Source organism: Leuciscus leuciscus (assembly GCF_965113295.1).
Source record: "Leuciscus leuciscus genome assembly, chromosome: 2".
Lineage (NCBI taxonomy): Eukaryota > Metazoa > Chordata > Actinopteri > Cypriniformes > Leuciscidae > Leuciscus > Leuciscus leuciscus.
This window is the reverse complement of record NC_138726.1, coordinates 44,322,464-44,342,717: the sequence shown is the minus strand read 5'-3', so window position 1 is coordinate 44,342,717 and position 20,254 is coordinate 44,322,464. Positions and strand designations below refer to the sequence as shown.

The window sequence follows — 20,254 nt, the reverse complement described above, 5'->3', positions numbered from 1 at the left end:
GTTTAACAAATGTACCTCCGCTACTGCAGGTTGCATGTATCATGCAGTTATGGATCAGAGCTATTGTTACACAACAGAAGTCTAAGTCAAATCAAACTTGATAATCCACGCTCCAAAAGTCACAACTTGAGTAATGCGAAATAATACAAAAAAACCTTGTGTGTAACTGTGTGTTCCATCCCAGAGCCATTTATTCCCACAACATGCTGTGTGTACGGCTCTAATGAAGTACAGTTAACTGTTATCTATAAGAACTGGTGGAATGATTGGTATGACTATGACACTGCAGAAAGCAGATTGCACGGCATTCATCTATAGACCTCTCTGAACAAGACTCTTAATTTGCATTTTTATGATAGGCACTACCAGTTTAGTGCCGTTAATGAATACAGAGAGCTTAATATGCAAAAGAATGAGTTCATTAATTATGTGTCAAATATTAATGACTGGTTATAAAAAAGAAAATTTGTGAAAGGAGTAAAACGCTTGTGGGTGATCTGGCATTATTTAGAAAAATAAAATCTCTAGGCCTACGCTTTTCTGCTTTGTTTTTTTAAGAGATAAACTGAAGTGATGGTGTGGGGAAGCACTGTAGGCAGCTTTGACAGAAATGGGTAACAGGATTGAACACACTAAAAAAAGTTGTTTGTTCATTAGGCAGCAATGGAAACAGACGTATAGGCTGTTTGACCAAATACCCTATTTCTGGTTCTTTCCAAGCAATGTTGACTGACAACATAGCTGAGACACTAGTGTATTTTTATAGCTGCTTTACAGCAGAATTGGAATTGGTCTCATATTTGAGATAGATAGATAGATAGATAGATAGATAGATAGATAGATAGATAGATAGATAGATAGATAGATAGATAGATAGATAGATAGATAGATAGATAGATAGATAGATAGATAGATAGATAGATAGATAGATAGATAGATAGATAGATAGATAGATAGATAGATAGATAGATATTTGTGAATCTCACAGTAATCACTTCTTTCTTTAAATTTTGACATAGAAGAACTTTTCCTCAACTTAACCAAAAAAGGCATTGAAAATTCTAATAACATAAAATAAAGGGACACATTTTAAATTAATAATAATAATTTTAAATTAACTTAACTTTTTTACTTTTTAAATGATTTATAATATTAATTATTAATTTTGTTTTGCTTTTACACTATGTAGATCCTGGACAAATACATAAAATGTACTGTGACCAGTGATTATCAGGCAAATTCAAACAATAATAAAAAATATTCAAAAGTAATAGCCTATTTAATCTGTGCCCTCCTCCATCTGTCAGTGGATCATCAGCTTCCTGACGGACCGGCAGCAGCTAGTGAGGCTGGGAAAACTCACATCTCGGACCCTTACCATCAGCACTGGTGCCCCCCAGGGGTGCGTTCTCTCCCCACTGCTTTTCTCTCTCTACACAAATGACTGCACCTCCAAAGACTCCTCCGTCAAGCTCCTGAAGTTTGCAGACGACACCACAGTCATTGGCCTCATCCAGGACGGTGACGAGTCTGCTTACAGACAAGAGGTTGAACAGCTGGCTGTCTGGTGCAGTCATAACAACCTGGAGCTGAACACGCTCAAAACTGTGGAGATGATAGTGGACTTTAGGAGAAACCCCCCTGCACTCCCCCCTCTCATCATCATTGACAGCACTGTGACAGCAGTGGAGTCATTCAGGTTCCTGGGCTCTACCATCTCTCAGGACCTGAAGTGGGACAATCACATTGACTCCATTGTCAAAAAGGCCCAACAGAGGTTGTACTTCCTTCGTCAACTGAAAAAGTTCAACCTACCACAAGCGCAGATGACTCAGTTTTACTCAGCTGTTATTGAGTCGGTTCTGTGCACTTCTATAACTGTCTGGTTTGGGTCAGCCAGCAAATCAGATATAAGAAGACTACAACGGACTGTTAGGACAGCTGAAAGGATCATTGGTGTACACCTCCCCAACCTTCAGGACTTGTACAATGCCAGAGTGAAGAAACGGGCAGGGAACATTATCACCCCCCTCCCACCCCGGCCAAAACCTGTTTGCACTTCTGCCGTCAGGCAGACGTTACAGATCTCTGCGCACTAGAACATCTAGGCACAAAAACAGTTTTTTCCCCCATGCTATCTCCAGCTTAAACAGCTAAAACAGCAATTAACACCTGCTGTATAATTCATTCAGTACTTGAGAGAGAAGCAAGAGGGTTTTTTGTGTAAATACATATACAAATTTTATTTATAGAGCTGTACACACAATGCACAAATCTGTACATAAGTCTTCTGTTTCAGATGTATACTAGAACTATTATTATTGTTTATTCTATTTATTTATGTTCTCATTTAAATGCCTGTTCTAATGTCATATATGTATGTATGTACCAAGAGCTCCTGTAAAAACCACAAAAAATTCCTTGTGTGTTTGTGCACACTTGGCGAATAAAGCTCATTCTGATTCTGATTCAGGCCTAGTAGCTTATTAACATTTAGAATCTAAATGTAATGTAAAAAAAAATTTTGTGTAATGAAATAATCAAGAAAGATGCTTCGTTTCTTCAATATTTAAAATCAATATTTATTTGTTTGACAGTATGTTTTCAGAATGGCCCTCTTGTCTTACCGCTCTTATTAAAAATACAACTCCCTAAATCCCTTGCGGTAGCTACATGATTTGACAAGTAGCCAATGAGCGCCGTGACCGCTGTCACGTGACTCGGGCTGAGCGCTTCCTGCGGCGGTGCAAAACAGACTGGCGATCTGAGGAACGGAGAATTGCTAGTTTCTGGGTAAGTAAACACATTTGCAAACCCAATATTGCTCGAGTTGCACGTTATGACTTTTCGACGAGGGTCTGGTCTATATTAAGGGCTGCTTGGAGCGGACTCCGGGGTAAATGTAGTACTTGAGAGCTGCCGTAGAGATAGGCCCGAGCTGTTTCCTGGTCACAGTCCTGTGCTGGAATACATTCACAGAGTAAGTGCTCACTCGAAAGCGCTAGAAGTTATGAAAGTGGAGTTTTTAGACTCTTGCGAACCTTATCTCGATGTGTATGTCCTTATCTGTCACTGTTTTGACACTATGAATGGAAGTGGATATGTAAGTTATACATATGGGCCAGATTAATACTGATCATGATTTTCCATCACATCATCACACAAGTTAGTGAAAGTGTGTAGTTACTTGTTTCGTGTTTGATCCGGGCACGAAACGCCGCAGGCTGAGTTTATGTAGGTGTAAGTGAAACTGGCTTGGACAGATTGTTTTCATTCTCTCTTATCTCTAAGTTAAAATTTATAGGCTAATCAACTTTTGTATACGACTTTAAGGCTATGGTTTTTTTTTGTTATGTGTGCTGAATATTGAAGTGCATGATGAATGAAGGGTGTAAATGTTCCCCGTCATGTCAGAGCCACATCAGTCCTTCCTGTCATCGTTATAAATACCTCTCTCTCTCTCTCTCTCTCTATCTCTCTCTAATCATTTACATCTCTATCTCTGACCGCTAACCTCATGTGTCATGCCCTCAGGTGTTCATTTGAACCTCTGAGCTTCATTCTTGCCCCACAAATGACTCAAAGATCTGGTTTGTTCTGTTTTCTACATCACTGTTCATTACAAATGTGTAAATTTAGCCCAGATAGTGACTTTATGCTCTGAGGTCCGGATGTGGTCAGATATTGTTGAAGGGTTTTTGGTGTCAACACTAAAAAGCTTGCGACATGATTGTGTTTTTGGGTTGCTTTTATAAAACAAAAATGTTTTGTATTTGTATTTAAAAAAAGTTTATTAAACAAATAATTCACATTATTTAATTTATATTAATATAACGTACATTTCGGACAAAAAAGGCCAATTTGAAAGAATTTATGTCCAAAGGATCGTGGTTCAAAATGTTCAAAAATCAATTTAATCAAGTAAACTCTTGTCAACATATCTGTCCATCACTTGACAGGATGTTCTTGCTCTCTGAGTGAATTAATAGCTCATTTTAATGCTGTCGATCGAATGCGTTTCATGTTTTCTCTCACTTCCGCTTACTGACACATCTGTGGTAGTTTCTGCTAAAAATATATGAAGACGACTGTAGAAACAGCAACTGTGCTTCTTGAGAACATCAGGGTTCATAAAAAAAATATATAATATATAAAATATTCCCCTTCTCTATCTCTTTTCTTTGCTGCCTTTTCGTACCGCTTCATCATTTCAACAAGTCATAAAGTCTATACAAAGCTCAACAATATAGTCAGTTGACTCCAGCTCTCTTACTTGATTTGATCATAAATGTGTTTTTATAAAAAAATGTGGTTGTCTGTGATGTAGGGCTGTGACAGTGTCAAATATAGTTAAATTCGTGGAAAATCAGGTGACCAGATTGCAAAACCGAAAACAAAAATGACAAGTGGCTTAAATTTACCTCTCTCATTTGACATGAATAAATGTTTCCATGGTTGAGATGTAACATTTAATTGCTAATCTATTATTTATTTTGTATGTAAACAAAGCTTTGTTCTTCCCTTTTGTCGTAAAATTCACGTAAAACAGCATTAAAAAAAAAAAAGAAAAAAAAAAAGTGTTTTGGCGTGCCACTGCCAGTGGGGCAGTAGTTGCTATGGTAAAGTTATTCATTGGCTTACACACACTACTGTTTAAAAGTTTGGGGTCATAGATTTGTTTTTGATAGAAATCAATTCTTTGATTTGGCAAGGACGCATTAAATTGTTCTAAAGTGACAGAAAAGACATTTATAATGTTAAATTAAAATGTTCAAATAAATGTTGTTCTTTTGAACTTTATATTCATCAAAGAATCTGAAGAAAGTTTAAAGTTTTCCACAAAAATATTAAGCAGCACAACTGTTTTCAACATTGATAATAATAAGAAATATTTCTTGAGCATCAAATCAGCATATTAGAATGATTTCTGGAGGATCATGTGACACTGAAGAATGGAGTAATGATGATGAAAATTCAGATTTGACATCACAGAGATAAATTACATTTTAAAATATATTGAAATAGGGAAATTATTTTATATTGTAAAATTATTTTACAATATTACTGTTTCTATTGTATATCTGATAAAAAAAAATGCAGTCTTGGTGAGCATAAGATACTTCTTTAAAAAAACATTTTTAAAAATCTTAACGACCCCAACCTTTTGAATTGAAGAGAAAAAAATCTAAATTGTGAGAATGATTTGTGATAGTGTTTGAAGCACTGTATACCATTATTGTCCAGCAATCTGTTGCTGTCATGGAGTTTCATTATAGCTGTGCAATTTCAAGTCATAATTAAAAACCTAATACAAGTTGTTTAACCTATATCTATATTTTTTTTTAAGAAAATTTGAAAATGAATTTAAAATATATTTATATTTATTATATTTATTTACATTTAAACTTTGGTAAATGTTTAGGCTAAATATTCTTTTTTTAGGGTGTCTAGTGTAGATTTAGAAAAAAGTGTCTACACATCTGAACTACCAGCCAGCAGAAAAAAGTCCTGATTGTTGAGCTGAAAACAAAAATGACATTTCTCTTGTGTCTTTCAGTAGCGGTGGAAGAAGCAAACCCAATGATGGCCTCGGCTCCTATAGCACCTTACAACTCCAGTCCTCTGGGGAACAGCTCCAGCCAAAACGTGAGTGAAGCCTGTGTGCAGATGTGCTATAATTGCACTGTCCTCATGTCCTACGACTGTAACAGAATGTTTCTCATTTTCCCCTCTTTGCTTTCAAACTACATGATCCTATAAGTGTTCAATGCTGTTGTAGGAGGGTTAGACTTTCAGCTTCTGCATGAATAAATCATGTATTTCACTGGTGTCAATAGAGCTGCCCTTTGCTCTGCTCTGCTATAGAATTAAGCAACCATATATGTTATATAGAACATAGAGACATTGATAGCATTCATATGCTTTATTAATAGCTTTATCTTTGTAAAGCGACCTTGGGTGTTGGAAAGGCACTATATAAATAAAGTTATTTTTATATGCTGCCTTATTCTTTTTTATTTACATCTCTCATTTTACATTTGAACTCTTTTAAATTGCGTTTAAATAGTGAAAAAAATAAAAAAAATTTATATACACTAATATTAATAATTTGTCAAACACAAGACTATTTACGTGAACTGCAAAAAAGAAAATTGTGGGGGGAAAAAATGATGTGTGTATATATATATATATGTGTGTGTATGTATATGTGTGTGTGTGTGTGTATATATATATATATATATATAAAATATATATTTTTTTTTTACATAGCGTCATGATGTCAAAAAAGAAAGTTGATGAAGTTATTTGTCAGGTATCCAACTGAACTATTTTAAGATCAGAAAGTGCATTCAGTCCAGCATAGCTATTCAGCACATTTATAAGGTGATAATAATAATACGCATATTGCATAGGGCTGTGACAGAGGCAGTTTTTATTTATTTATTTTTATACCATGGACCAACTACCAGTGGTGGAGCAGTGGTTGGGGATGTGGTCCGTGGTTTAAATAAAACACTGCACCTTACCAAGTCTTAACAAGCACAAACACTATTAAATAGAATTTGATAAGTGAAGTAAAAAGGTATCTGTCCTGCAGCTTTTTTCTTTTCTTTTTTTACCACAGTAAAGGATGCGAATATAGGAATTAAAAGCAAATTAAAGGAAAAAACATTTATAATACCCTGTGAAAATGGCTGAGACAAGAGTGAAGGTATGAGAAAAGAAACGAGATTCCATGTCCAGTGGAATAACTCGTGTAATATTGTTACATTTGTGGAAAATCTGGTGACCTGATCGCCAAATGGAATTCAAAGACTTTATATGTATATATGAATTTAAATGTATGGGATCATGTACCTGTCTCATTCACTTCCATTTTGTAAACAAAGCTTTGTGCTTCATCACTCGTGTCGTAATATTCACATAAAAGAGCATTCACAAGCAAACCACCGCGGTGGGGCGGCTGTCAAGTTGACAAGCACAGCTCAAATATTGCATGCTGCTATGTGTAAAAACATTGTAATTCAAATAGGAACTTGTAATAGTGGTTTAAACAAAATAGATTGTTTCCTTTAAAAGCAGAGCGCCCCTCCCTACATGAACACATGCATATGCAGTGTCTGGTTTGGCACATGTAACCTCTCTGGGCAGGGGGGATTCCAGGCAGACAGGGAGTTGGCACTTCGCTGGGGCTTAAGCCAGGAGACTGCTGCTCCATACATATGTTAGTGGAGCTGTAACACCTGGCAGGTGATAGGCAGCAGAACCCGACTCTCCGGTTTTTTTCAGGGTCCCTGAGGACAGCTCGAGAGATTTTGTACAAAGGACCGTCCATCTGTCTCTGTGATTGCCTCTGTTTGTCTCTTTTACTTTCTTTCTTTCTTTCTTTCTTTCTTTCTTTCTTTCTTTCTTTCTTTCTTTCTTTCTTTCTTTCTTTCTTTCTTTCTTTCTTTCTTTCTTTCTTTCTTTCTTTCTTTCTTTCTTTCTTTCTTTCTTTCTTTCTTTCTTTCTTTCTTTCCCAGCAAACAACTATAACTAATCCATTTGGGCTTGATTTACCAGAAGACTGTGAACAATAACATTTAAGACGTCTTTAACAGTGTTTCTTTTAATCCTCTTACTAGTTGGTTGTTTGTATCTCTCCCCCTTCTTCGTCTGTCATCTCTGTTTACCCAAGTACCTCTTATTTGTGTAAACCAGGTTAGATTCCCAGCTAGGATCACTGTACGTGTGTGTGTTTTGGCTGCTCCATTTGTCATCTCGAGAACACGGACTAGACCATTACCCAGTAGCCCTTGCTTCAATTTGCCCATAGGGTTGCGACGTGCAAAACACTGAACAGCAGCAAAAGGCCGACTGAATAAACGACTACACGCAGCGAATGGCACTCTTAGCTCGCATTCCAGTTCACTAACCTTCAACTGGCAGCAGGAAAATAGCCCAGGGAAAGACAATCTGGATCCCTGATCTCTCTCACACACACACACACACACACACACACACACACACACACACACACACACACACACACACACACACACACACACACACACACACACACACACACACACACACACACACACACACACACACACACACACACACACACACACACACACACACACACACACACACACACACACACATAAAGCATCAGACTGGTGTTCACAGGCAGAGGGTGAAAGAGGACAGTGACTTCACTACTTCCTCTTCCATTACTTCCTGTCACTTTCAGATTTTTCTCTGCAGTTATTTTTTCCTCATATCAGATGCCACTGAGTAAGTTCTGTCTGCTCAGACATGTAGTGTATTAATGTTGAAGCAGTTGTGATCATCCTTATATGAGAGCGTTTGTGTATGTGTGAGGGATGCACCCGTGTCAACTCAATGTTCCTGCATGTGTTGACAGGCGTCCAGAGAGAGCCTGAAGATGGAGCCGTTGGCAGATGTTGCCGTGCTGCCGGGAGAAGAGCGAGTGATCGGTGAGTGAGAGCGTGTGTGTTTGTGGGCTCTCACTGACTAAAAATGAATATGATTGATATCTTCATAAGCCTTTTGGTCATTTGTTTTGTGTTGTAAAATGCACTATTTTAGTATTGGCACTTTAAAATGTAATGTTGCCAGAACTCGATTCAGTATGGCTGTTAAGTAGTATATATTTTTTTAATATAGTAAAGTTGTTACATTGCAGATTTGTTTCTCATTGCTTTGTTGTTCATTTGGGAAACATCCATTGTTTCACACTATAAAATTAAAGGACTATGCTGGTCATTAGGGTTGCAAAGTTTCCTGAATTTTTGGAAACTTTTCAGGATTATTTGGAAATTTTCAGAAACTTTTCAGGATTATTTGGAAATTTTCAGAAACTTTTCAGGATTATTTGAAAATTTTCTGAAACTTTTAGAAATTTTCAGGAAATTTACCAGAAATGTTCAGCCCCTTTGCGACCCTACTGGTCATGTGATCTCAAAATGGCAGCCCCCATGAGGGAGGACCACTCTTTTGTTATATAGCTTTGACTTGTCCACTGATATTACTGTCTGCATCTCATGCGAGTTTACAACATTTTGTCTTTCCCTCTCTATTTTACTCTTCAGATAAAGAGATCATCTATATCTGCCCCTTTAATTCTGCAGTCAAAGGAAAGGTGTCCATCACCAACTACAGACTCTACTTCAAGAACACTGACTCAGTAAGAGAAACTTTCATTGTCATTTTTCAAAATCAGCGCATTAGTTCTCTAAGTGTTCAGGCACAGTAATTCTGAGATCATGCCAGGAGCTCCTCTGTTTAAAACCTCATTTTGTTATTTTTAAAGGCTTGTTTCTGCTTTCTTTATTTTGAATACAATTTTTGTGTGTACCTTAGTTATAGCACATATCTATTAGTCTGTGTTACCAGAGAAAAGAGTGGGATATGAGAGGACAGGAAGGAGGGATTTTGTATAACATCATATCAGAGAAAGGCTTTCATCTGGTTTCTGGCTCTGTCCTTGTTTGGCACATGGTAGCGGGCACCTGCAGCCCTGTTTTGTGGACGTTTTGACCGTTGCTGGGGTCCATTGCCATGATCTGTCAGCTTGGAAGAGTGAGGGCAAGGAAGAAAGTTGGTGGACACAAAAGTTATGAATTTCATACAAGTGTTGATATAATTTGCATAATCATGGATCCACATATACTAAATGAAGCAAGAGTTTAGTTACATTCAAACTATTTTAAGGCATGAATAAAAAAAATTCACAGGAAAAAACGTTTAAATATGTCATTTTGGTGATCTAAGAGTTTTAAGGGATAAAGTTATTGACTACAAGGGTACCTTGCTATTCTTGTTATGATGGAGCTGTTGCTTACACATTACATCAGCACTTTACTAGAGCACCCTCATCAATTTCAGACTGGTGTGATATGTATCAGGTCTTTTACTATAATTGTGTGGAATGGAAAGCGTTATTTCTGAGGTGTTTATAGTACATACATGTGTGTAAGATTATTTATATTTTGTCTTTCCGTCACTTCCTGTCTTAAGGAGACACCAGTTACCCTCAACGTGCCCTTAGGTGTCATAAGTCGCGTAGAGAAAATGGGCGGAGCCTCCAGTCGAGGAGAGAACTCCTACGGGTTAGAAATCACCTGCAAGGTAACGCTCACACAAGGCCTAAGAAATCCACATTTCATAACAGCTAATGTTAAAGAAAACATTTAAAAGGTTAAAGGTTTATTACCACACTACTGCTTAAAAGTTTGGGGTCAGTAAGATTGTTTTTTGAACTGCACTTATGCAGCATTTATTAATGTTAATTTCAACATTTACTAATACTTTATTAAAATCTTGTTTTAAAGAATGCCCTGTGAACTAGCATGAACAAACAATGAACAGCTTTATTTTTATTAACAAAGATTAACGGATACAGTAACAAATGTATTGCTCATGGTTAGTTCATGTTAGTTAATAAGTTCATGTTAGTTAATTAGTTAAACTAATGTTAACTAATGACTTTTATTGAAAAGTGTTACCGACATTTCTAATGAAATAAAGATATAGTTAAAGGTAAATACTGTTCTTTTGAACTTTCTATTTATCAAAGAATCCTGAAAAAAAACATGTATCAGGGTTTCCACAAAAATATAAAAATGAATATGAAATGTGACCGGTTTGCCTAGAGCAGGACAAGCACCCCCTTTTTGAAAGTATGACATTTGACATTCTCAAATTTTGTGTGTGTGTGTTTATCAGGACATGAGGAACCTGCGATTTGCACTGAAGCAAGAAGGCCACAGTCGAAGAGACATATTTGAGATTCTTTTCAAATATGCTTTCCCACTGTCTCATGGAATGGTCAGTGTTTAACTTGATTCTCAAATGCTACATTTCACACTCATTTAAAATTATTTGAAACAACATTAATCTTTGCATTTTATACAGTGCTATCAAGTGTTGTGTCAATGTTTCAGCATTTCACAACTGGCTTTCATCAGTAGCTGAATGTATGAAATACTGGTGTAACTGACTCTTTCACTTTTCTTCTGTTTCTTTGACTCTCACAGCAACTCTTTGCCTTTCTGAGTCAGGAAAAGTATGAGGAGAATGGCTGGAACGTTTATGAGCCTTTGGAAGAGTACAGGAGGCAGGTGAGGACCAGATGCCAGGACTTGTGCTGGTTTAGAAAGGGTTGTGCTGCCCTTGTGCATCCCGCTCACACTCACCATTCACTTACAATTGCGATTGATATGATATTATATGATATTTGTTGCTAATGTAATTGCATAAGACAATACATAGTGCACAATCTACTTGTATTAAAGATTATGTGTTGTTGCTGTTGTTCTGTTTGTCAGGGTCTACCCAATAGTGAGTGGAGGGTCACTTTCATCAATAAGAACTACGAGCTGTGTGACACTTATCCCACAATTCTTGTTGTTCCATACAAGGCCACAGACGAAGATCTTAGAAGAGTCGCTACTTTCCGTTCCCGCTGCCGCATTCCGGTGAGCTCTTTTACAGATGAGCAGTATGAAAGGTCAGAATAATGGTGTGATTTTTGTTGGAAGGTCAAATTCAAGCTTCTGTTGCATAAGGAAAAGGCTGTATAGTGGAGAATGTTAGCTTTTTGCGCGTAAACAATAAAGCAGGGCTTTTCAGATTTATACATTTGAAGGCAAATACATTTACCTTCATGTACAGTATGTGGTTGGATATTTATATATCTCTGTATGATGAACATCATAGATGCACTAATATTACACGTCTGGCTGATACAATAAGCCAATAATTATTTTCATGTTATGACTGATAACCAATAAATGGCCGATATTAAAATTCTATGCTATTTTGTCTAAATAAATCTAAAAATAAAACGCTAAAAGCTGCAGTCAGTAATTTTAAATGCTACAAGTGAATTTACGCATTACAACATTTACGTGAAAAATGTTAAATATATAAATTCAAATGTTAAAATTGGGAAGTAAGCATACACAATTAAATATTAAATATGGAAATTATACAATATCGACAGATACCAATAAGTAAAATGTTTTCTATTGGCAAATAAACCGTTATGGTTGTTAACGTAAAAAAAAAAAAAAAAAAAATTTTATGTTCGGTGATGACCTTACCCTCTGTGATGATGATGATGACGATGATGATGGGTTTCCTTCCACTCTCAGGTGTTGTCGTGGTTCCATAAAGAGAACCATGCTGTGATCACGCGGTGTAGCCAGCCTTTGGTGGGCATGAGCGGCAAGCGCAACAAAGATGATGAAAGATATTTGGACATCATCCGTGAGACCAATGGCACTATCAAACTCACCATCTATGACGCCAGGCCTAACGTCAACGCTGTGGCAAACAAGGTTAGGTTCCAGAAGGTCACTAATAAATGGGGATCATTGGCAGACCTAAGATATTCAAATTCATCTCCAAGAAGTTCTTGAGAGTTTTTGAATATGAAAGAAACACTTTTTGTTTACCTCATTTCTAACATATGGCCTTATCCACTGAAGGTATGGGCTGGTTACTGTTTCCCAGTCAGACTTGGACTCTTGGTTTGTATTAAATAAACAAAACGGTGTGCTTGCATGAGTATGTTTTCAGTTTTTGTGTGCTGCCAGACTAATTAAAATCAAAAAGTGGACCCATAGTGGACCACCACAGAGGTGCTTTGCCAAGCTGAACACCGCTGACAGAGCATTTTGAAATGGCATTATTGATCCAATAATTTCTCTTGCACAATGTGTTTTGGTACATGAAGTATGAATGCAAGTGTGCAGAATTTCTCGTTTACGTGATCACATATCATAACCGGTAGACCTCTCTACCTTTACCCTCCAGGCCACGGGTGGGGGTTACGAGGGCGACGATGCCTATCAGAACGCTGAGCTGGTCTTTCTAGACATCCATAATATCCATGTCATGAGAGAGTCACTGAAGAAGCTAAAGGACATTGTCTACCCCAATGTGGAGGAGTCTCATTGGCTCTCCAGCCTGGAGTCCACCCACTGGCTAGAACATATTAAGGTTTGTTTATTCATGCATACCATGTATATTATAAAACTTAATATCATCTAATGTAGCTATCTACCTTCCTGCTCTAGTTGGTGATATCAGGGGCCATCCAGGTGGCTGATAAGGTGTCTTCTGGGAGCTCTGTGGTGGTGCACTGCAGTGATGGCTGGGACCGCACAGCTCAGCTCACCTCTTTGTCCATGCTGATGCTGGACTCCTACTACAGGACTCTCGGTGGCTTCCAGGTGCTGCTGGAGAAGGAATGGATCGGCTTCGGACACAAGTTCGCCTCAGTGAGTTTTACTGAGTTTACAAAGTCTTGCATCTGCAAAACCACACAATTTAGTGATAGAGTTTGAGTTCTATCAGCCATGTTATCAGGGTGATTGCTTTGATGGAGTTGATAGAGTGTAATTAAGGGTGAACTACAACTTCTGTGTTAGATTTTGTATTGTGTAAAAAAAAGAAAAAAAAGAATTGTTATCAGTTGGTATTTATGTCATACTTTGTGTGTGTGTGTGTGTGTGTGTGTGTGTGTGTGTGTGTGTGTGTGTGTGTGTGTGTGTGTGTGTGTGTGTGTGTGTGTGTGTGTGTGTGTGTGTGTGTGTGTGTGTGTGTGTGTGTGTGTGTGTGTGTGTGTGTGTAGAGAATCGGCCATGGAGACAAAAACCATGCAGATCAGGACAGGTCACCTATCTTTTTGCAATTCATTGACTGCGTGTGGCAAATGACTAAACAGGTATGGATCTAATTGTCTAACATGTCATGCTGCTGCAAACCTTGTTTTTCTTTTCTTTTCTGTGGAACACAAAACGAGGTATTTTTCATTATGTCTGAGCTGCTGTTTTTCATCTAACCAATGTGGATACTGATGCTAAGACCCCAATATATGCACAGCAATGTGTTTTTTTTGTTCTTCAAACATATGTGCCTATTAAAATGACTAGATTTCACCCCTGCAAAAATCCTTGAAAACAATGGTAAATGTGACCGCACCTTAACACATGAGAACCTGCGGCAGTCAGCATCATTGACATCAAGCCTGGTGCAATCCATTTTTATGCGGCATAGTTTAATATATGTAACATTTAATGAGATTTAACTGAGCAATTACTTTAATTTCACACAAAGCTATTATATGTCGCCAGCAGTAGGGATTAAGTACTTGTATGGAACTGTTACTTTCATTCATGGAAAACAGCATCTTAAGGGGCAGCTATTTTATTCTAAATATCTCTTTTTGTGTACAGCAAAAGAAACCAAATCATACAGATTTGGAATAGATTTTTTTGTTTTGTTCTTCAGAGTTTACAGCTATTTAGAGTTTAATGCAAGTAAATCTGTTTAACTTTTATCCCTCTCCCACATCTGCAGTTCCCAACAGCGTTTGAGTTTAATGAACGTCTCCTGGTAGTAATCTTGGATCACCTGTACAGCTGCCGCTTTGGCACGTTCCTCTACAACTGTGAGAGCGCTCGTGAAAGCAATGTAAGAAATAACAAACACACATCATTGATACACATTGATATACAAGCCCTGAACTTCCCTTATCTTTAATACAAACTGGACCATAATGTGTAGAGCTGCTCGATTAATCGTTAAAAGATTGCTATCTTGATTCAAACACCCATCTGATCTCATTCCTAAATGACAATGATTCGCCTGTCTGTTAAAGCTTTGACAAAATCCCACCAGAACATTCATATCTGTGTTGGCGCTGCCTCTGACCCAGACAAAGCATTTATCATGTGTAGGTATGAAACTATGGAAAGCTATGGGTCTATGGAAGCTATAAAAATAGAGCAAATAAAACTTTTATTTGTCATTGAATCATTTATTCAAGAGATTCGTTCAAAAATGCTGATTCATCCAGTAATGAAACAAGTGAAGTATTTATGAGTGAGTTGTTGAATCAATCATTCAAACCAAGGATTCGCAAACCGCTTGCTCTTGAAAGATGGTGTTCAAAATACTTAGTTTTAAGTTTTATATTGTGTAGGTCTCCTGCTAACTGGTTAACTCACATTATTACTGTCTTACTGAAATACTTCTGCTGATCAGTTGTGGGCCACTATTACCTAAAACTGTGTCTATTAATGCAGATTGTCTGTCGTTCTCACTACTTTGAGGAAAGATTAAGCATGGAGCAAGATTTACGTTAGCATGTTTTACCAACGTTTATGTTACATAAGTCGCAGAGCTCGACTAATATATGCACTGTTATTGATACAGTTTCCACATGTTCATCGCCATAAATTAGAAAAATACTTGGTAAATAAATTAGTACAAGTAAAATAATCGGTTTGTTTGATGTTTTTTTTTTTTACCTTTGATGCATGAGGTTTACATCTGTTGTAGGAGACTCAAAAACCACATGAAGAAACTTTTAGAATAGCATAATAGGGGCACTTTAAATAAACTGCAGCAATTAACATTTTGTCAGAACCTCTAGTTCCAGAATTGTGGGAGAATCTTGATCTCTGTTTGAAAACAAAAAAAAAGTTGTGATTCTCAATTTATCCAGAGTCATGCAGCTCTAATCTGTCGTAGACAAAAAACAAAACAAAATATATAATATTTAATTTTTACTGATCATATATAGTGCCTAGTAAATGATGTATCAGACGATGTTAGCAAAATACTGATTAATCGGCCATGAAGATACAGTAGCGTCTAAAGATGCAAGACCACTTGTGAAAATGCTTTCATTTTTATATATATAAAAAGTGAGTGAAAAGTCAGAAGTTAATACATTTGACTATTTAATATCATGATATAGAAAAATATTTTTTCTCAAATAAATAAATATTTTGAACCTCAAATTTCAGATTTTCAGTGTGGTCTCACTTTTGAACCTCACTCTATATTGATCTATCACTGATACATGCATTGTGGAAATATAGCCTAGATCTATCAAATTGTGCTCCATTGTACTATTCTTTCTTTAACTTAATCACACCTTTGTCTGTTAATCTCTAAAATACCATCTTCTTCACTGCCTATTGGAGGCCACTTGTCATCAGTAGGATAGTATTGGCCTTTGCTTTCTTTCTCCCGCATGCACACATTGCCTTTTATTTCTCTCAGTGCTCATTGTGTGAAGTAGAGCATGAGTAAAAGGGATGCTTGACTGACTCTCAGTCGGAGTAGGACGCACTTTGGGGAGATGAAACATTCATTCTGGTGGCCATCTAGAGCCGTCCACCGCAACAACAATGTTAGGGAGCACAGTCCCACTTTATCTACTGCTAACCAAAGGATTTGACACCTTACCATTTGTATTACTAATATATTCAACAGCTTAACAGCTGATTCTTAGTTACCAGTGTATTAAATCACCTGTACATTAATGTGGGTATGTGTGTATTATATTTAATACTTAAGATTGACTTTAAATAATAGATTAGTGTTTATTCAAAATACCAACTTTCTGATTTTTCTTTTGTCTGTATTGTTTCACTAGAATGTTCGGGTGAAGACGGTGTCTCTGTGGTCTTTGATCAACAGTGACACATCCTTGTATATAAACCCCTTCTACACACCAGAGTCAAGTCGCGTGCTTTACCCTGTAGCCAGCATGCGCCACCTAGAGCTGTGGGTGACCTATTACATCCGGTGGAACCCTCGCATACAGCACCAGGTATGGACATACATTTCACAATCAGGTTGTAGTTCCTTTAGCTTTTGTATGATGGTAAGCATTATTTAAGCTGACATATTTGGAGTATATATATTTATACAAACTGATCTTGGAAAGGGGGAAAAGCATGTGCATATTTTTTATAGTGGGTGTTTTTGCCTCTGGGTGGGATTGAGTGTTTATCTGTGTGTGTGCGCGCACCCGATTCAGCGGTGCAGAAAATCCTCTCTCTCCAGTTTAATTACGTTCTGGCACTGCAGTGAACTGTCACTCAAACTGTCCTTATCACCACACACACACACACACACACGCATTCTATCACAGTGGTTTTGCAGAAGCCACTTCAGCATTGGCATGCATACGAATTTTGCCACATTAGTCATAACAGTGATAAATGCTGTTTACCAGTATACAAATTAAATGCGACAAAAACAATAGACCAATGAAAACGTACAAATGTAATGTGTACAGACCAAAGTGCCTTTTTTGAGTATTAAATTGCATATTTTTATCATATTTATCCAGCAAATTATAGATTAATACAAAAATGCTTGTCTGAGAACTAATCTTGTTAGCATCAAAAATGTTTTGTGATGCAGATGTGATTGGTTTTCCTTATTTGAAGTCAAAAAGTGTTTTTGCTGCCCTCTGGTGGATGTCACTTCACATGTATGAATGTTTGTGTATATTTGTGCCTATCAGCAACAGAGTCCAGTGGAGCAGCGCTATAAGGAGCTACTGGCGTTGAGGGATCAGTACCTGAAGAAACTGGAGGAGCTACAGCTCTCAGACTCCGCCCCTTCCTCCACCCACTTGACAAACAGCTCCACCCCCAATGCTGCCACGCCCAATCAGCACATCACACACTTACAGACACCGTTTTGATCACACTCGCAACCTGTTACAGACATTGGACATTTGTACATAGCAATAGTGATAATTATGGTAACACGATTAGTAGTGATGTCGACGATAACGAGTAACAAACCAATTATGCAATAAACCACAGTACGGCCTTCATTGCGAAAAGAAAAAAAAAGTTAAACGAAAAGAGAAGCCTTAAAGTGACAGTGCTGTTTTTTCGTGCCGCATACCATGGACGAAAGTGAGTCAAATAGTGTGTGTGTGTGTGTGTGTGCCAGAAACCACTTGGATACTGTTTGGAATGGTCTTGTGACGAATGAAAGCGATCAAGTCAGACGGACGTATGTGATTTATGTGTTGCATTATGTGTGTTATTAGGGTTCTAAAGTGTCTAGATCTGAGTGGAGAACATTTCTGAATGTTGAGCAGTGGTAAGATTCTCAAAGAGTGCTAGTCTTGTTTACGGAGTTGTAAACTTTAGTCTACATTGTGTCCAGTCAATCTAGTATCCAGCAGGGTCTTCAACCTTTGGTAGAGCAATCATTTCATTAGTCACTATGCGAGGTTTAACTGCTTGACTCAAATGGCTGACCTCATAAGGTAAAGGAAGCAAGCATGTTGTCTAAATGTCTCATTTTTTTCTCTCCGTAAAGGTCATTCGCTGCTCATGTGAGTGCACTATATGGAAGGAAAATGTTTTGAAGTGATTAACATTAGTTTAACATTAATAACAGAACCAGGGTTTTTTTAAGCGAGCGACACAGATACCTTTTCGGTGCCTTTACTCATATTTGAGGTTTTCAGGTGTATATTTTATAGAGAAACCTTGTTTTTTTTCCTTTATGGCAGCATCATCCACTGTGCGTTTGAGCGACCGGTTGTTTCCTCCCCTGCTGAGGTTTGGGAGTTGAACAATTTTAGGCCCTAAATGTTAGTGGCTTTGGGTTATACCCCTTAAAACGGCATGCAGTTGCCACGGAAAGCAAATATTTTGTTTCTGATGGAGCTGACAGTATTGCTCCCAACGAGACGTAGCGTAGTCTGCGAAGTCTTTTGGGAAAGACGGAGTGGCTGTGATATAAATTAGTGTGTTTGTGCTGTTCCAAATTCAGACTTTTCTTGAGGAAGAGAGTTGTGACTGACACGGGGGGAATAGAGGAGAGTCGTTGATTATGCTGCCTCGGAAAACTGAACTTCTAAAGACTTTGACCTCAATGAGGATATGAAGTTTAAACCATAGTGTGCAAAGAAGACAAAAGTTCAATAAACAAACAAACCATTTGCGGTTGCTTGTTTTTAGGGGGGGAATAAGACAGAAATCTATTTTTTATTTTGTACAAGTACCAGAACTATGTAATTACCTCAAACAAAAACCTATTTTACTGTTGAAAGTTCTATTGTTGTAAAATATAATTATTTTATTCAGTGTAAAATTTGACAGTTTTATAAAAAGGAAAGTAATTAGAAGAAAAAAACGTTTTGGTTGGTTTTGGTAATTGTAGGTAATTTGTTGAACATCCTCTCATATATATATTTTCTTTTTTTAATGGGCATTTAATTTTGCTTGGTAACATTTTAAAGATCTGAAAACGATCTGATTCTGTAGTAGGGAAATCTTTTTTTCTCAATCGTATTGCTCAGTGCATGAGATTGGGTGAAGGAAAGCTGCACTCTGATTTTTTTTTTGTCCTGACATTATCTTAAGTTAGACATAATAGTTTAAAGGGATCTATTTGTGTTTTGTATTCCCACATGTATCCTTTATTTGTTGCCCAGCTATTGTTCTGTACATAATGCTGATTAAATTAATTTAAAGAGTTCACATGGAAAAGACTGTATGCTGATTATTGTACTCCCAGGCATTCTGATTGTGACAGCGGCCTGTTTAAAGGTTGCTTACAGTGCTATAAAATGCAATACTTCAATTGTATAAACCACCCCTTGCTATTTATTTATTTTTCCTAGAGTGAATCTGATAACATTTAAAAAGGTTATTCAAGACCTGCAAGCATGCAATGACTGCAATGAAAATGCAATCATCATATCTACTGTGGCAGTGATCTGAATACAGTATAGTTATAAAGACAAGCCTGAGCTAAAAAGTAAACAGATGTTTACTGGGTTATATTAATGACGTACATGCCACAAATCATCTATTACAATGTTCGATTTTTTTTTTTTTTTAAATCACAGAAATGTACAAGAAGTGAGTTGTCTGTGTTTTTAACCGACGATGCAATACCATATCAGCAAGGAAATGTTCTTCAGTAGTTTTTGTGTTTCAAACTCACACCAGTTTAATAGCTAATATCAGTTTTCTTTAAAAAAAAGTTCAGGCCTTTCCTCAAGACCACAACTCATATCAGTCCAGAATATCATTGTAAACAGTTATTTCACTGCAGATAGATAGATAGATAGTGTGACAGATATATAGATTATAGATAGATAGATAGATAGATAGATAGATAGATAGATAGATAGATAGATAGATAGATAGATAGATAATGTTTGTTTAACCATAAATTCTTAGGAAAATAAATATATATGCATAAGCACAATATGTATGTGTGTAAAGCTATACACAAACACAACCATGTAGGAAGACACATCATGGCCATATTCCAGGATGACGATGTCAAGATTCATCAGGCTCAAATTGTAAAAGAATGGTTGGGAGGGAAGTCTTTGGGATGTGTTAGAGAAGACTTTACAGAGTGCTCGACTCTTGCGTTATCAATACAAGATCTT

The 20,254-nt window shown here is 37.1% G+C and overlaps 1 protein-coding gene across 4 annotated transcripts; it reads left to right on the top strand.

Annotated features, from left to right (window-relative positions):
* The first annotated feature begins 2,672 nt into the window (after positions 1-2,672).
* Positions 2,673-19,337, top strand: mtm1 (myotubularin 1). Of its 4 annotated transcripts, none has more exons than XM_082159352.1 (15): positions 2,673-2,793; positions 5,558-5,646; positions 8,411-8,483; positions 9,099-9,193; positions 10,027-10,137; positions 10,735-10,836; positions 11,046-11,129; positions 11,337-11,486; positions 12,165-12,350; positions 12,829-13,014; positions 13,092-13,295; positions 13,649-13,741; positions 14,377-14,490; positions 16,466-16,642; positions 17,345-19,337. In XM_082159352.1, exons 2-15 carry the CDS (start codon positions 5,581-5,583, stop codon positions 17,525-17,527), a joined length of 1,824 nt encoding a protein of 607 aa, XP_082015478.1. In that variant the 5' UTR covers positions 2,673-2,793; positions 5,558-5,580; the 3' UTR covers positions 17,528-19,337. The 4 variants fall into 4 exon arrangements, with proteins under 4 accessions (XP_082015478.1, XP_082015479.1, XP_082015480.1 ...); XM_082159353.1 differs by having other exon boundaries at positions 2,716-2,793; positions 5,561-5,646; XM_082159354.1 differs by lacking the exon at positions 2,673-2,793 and adding an exon at positions 2,833-2,980.
* Positions 19,338-20,254: the final 917 nt, after the last annotated feature.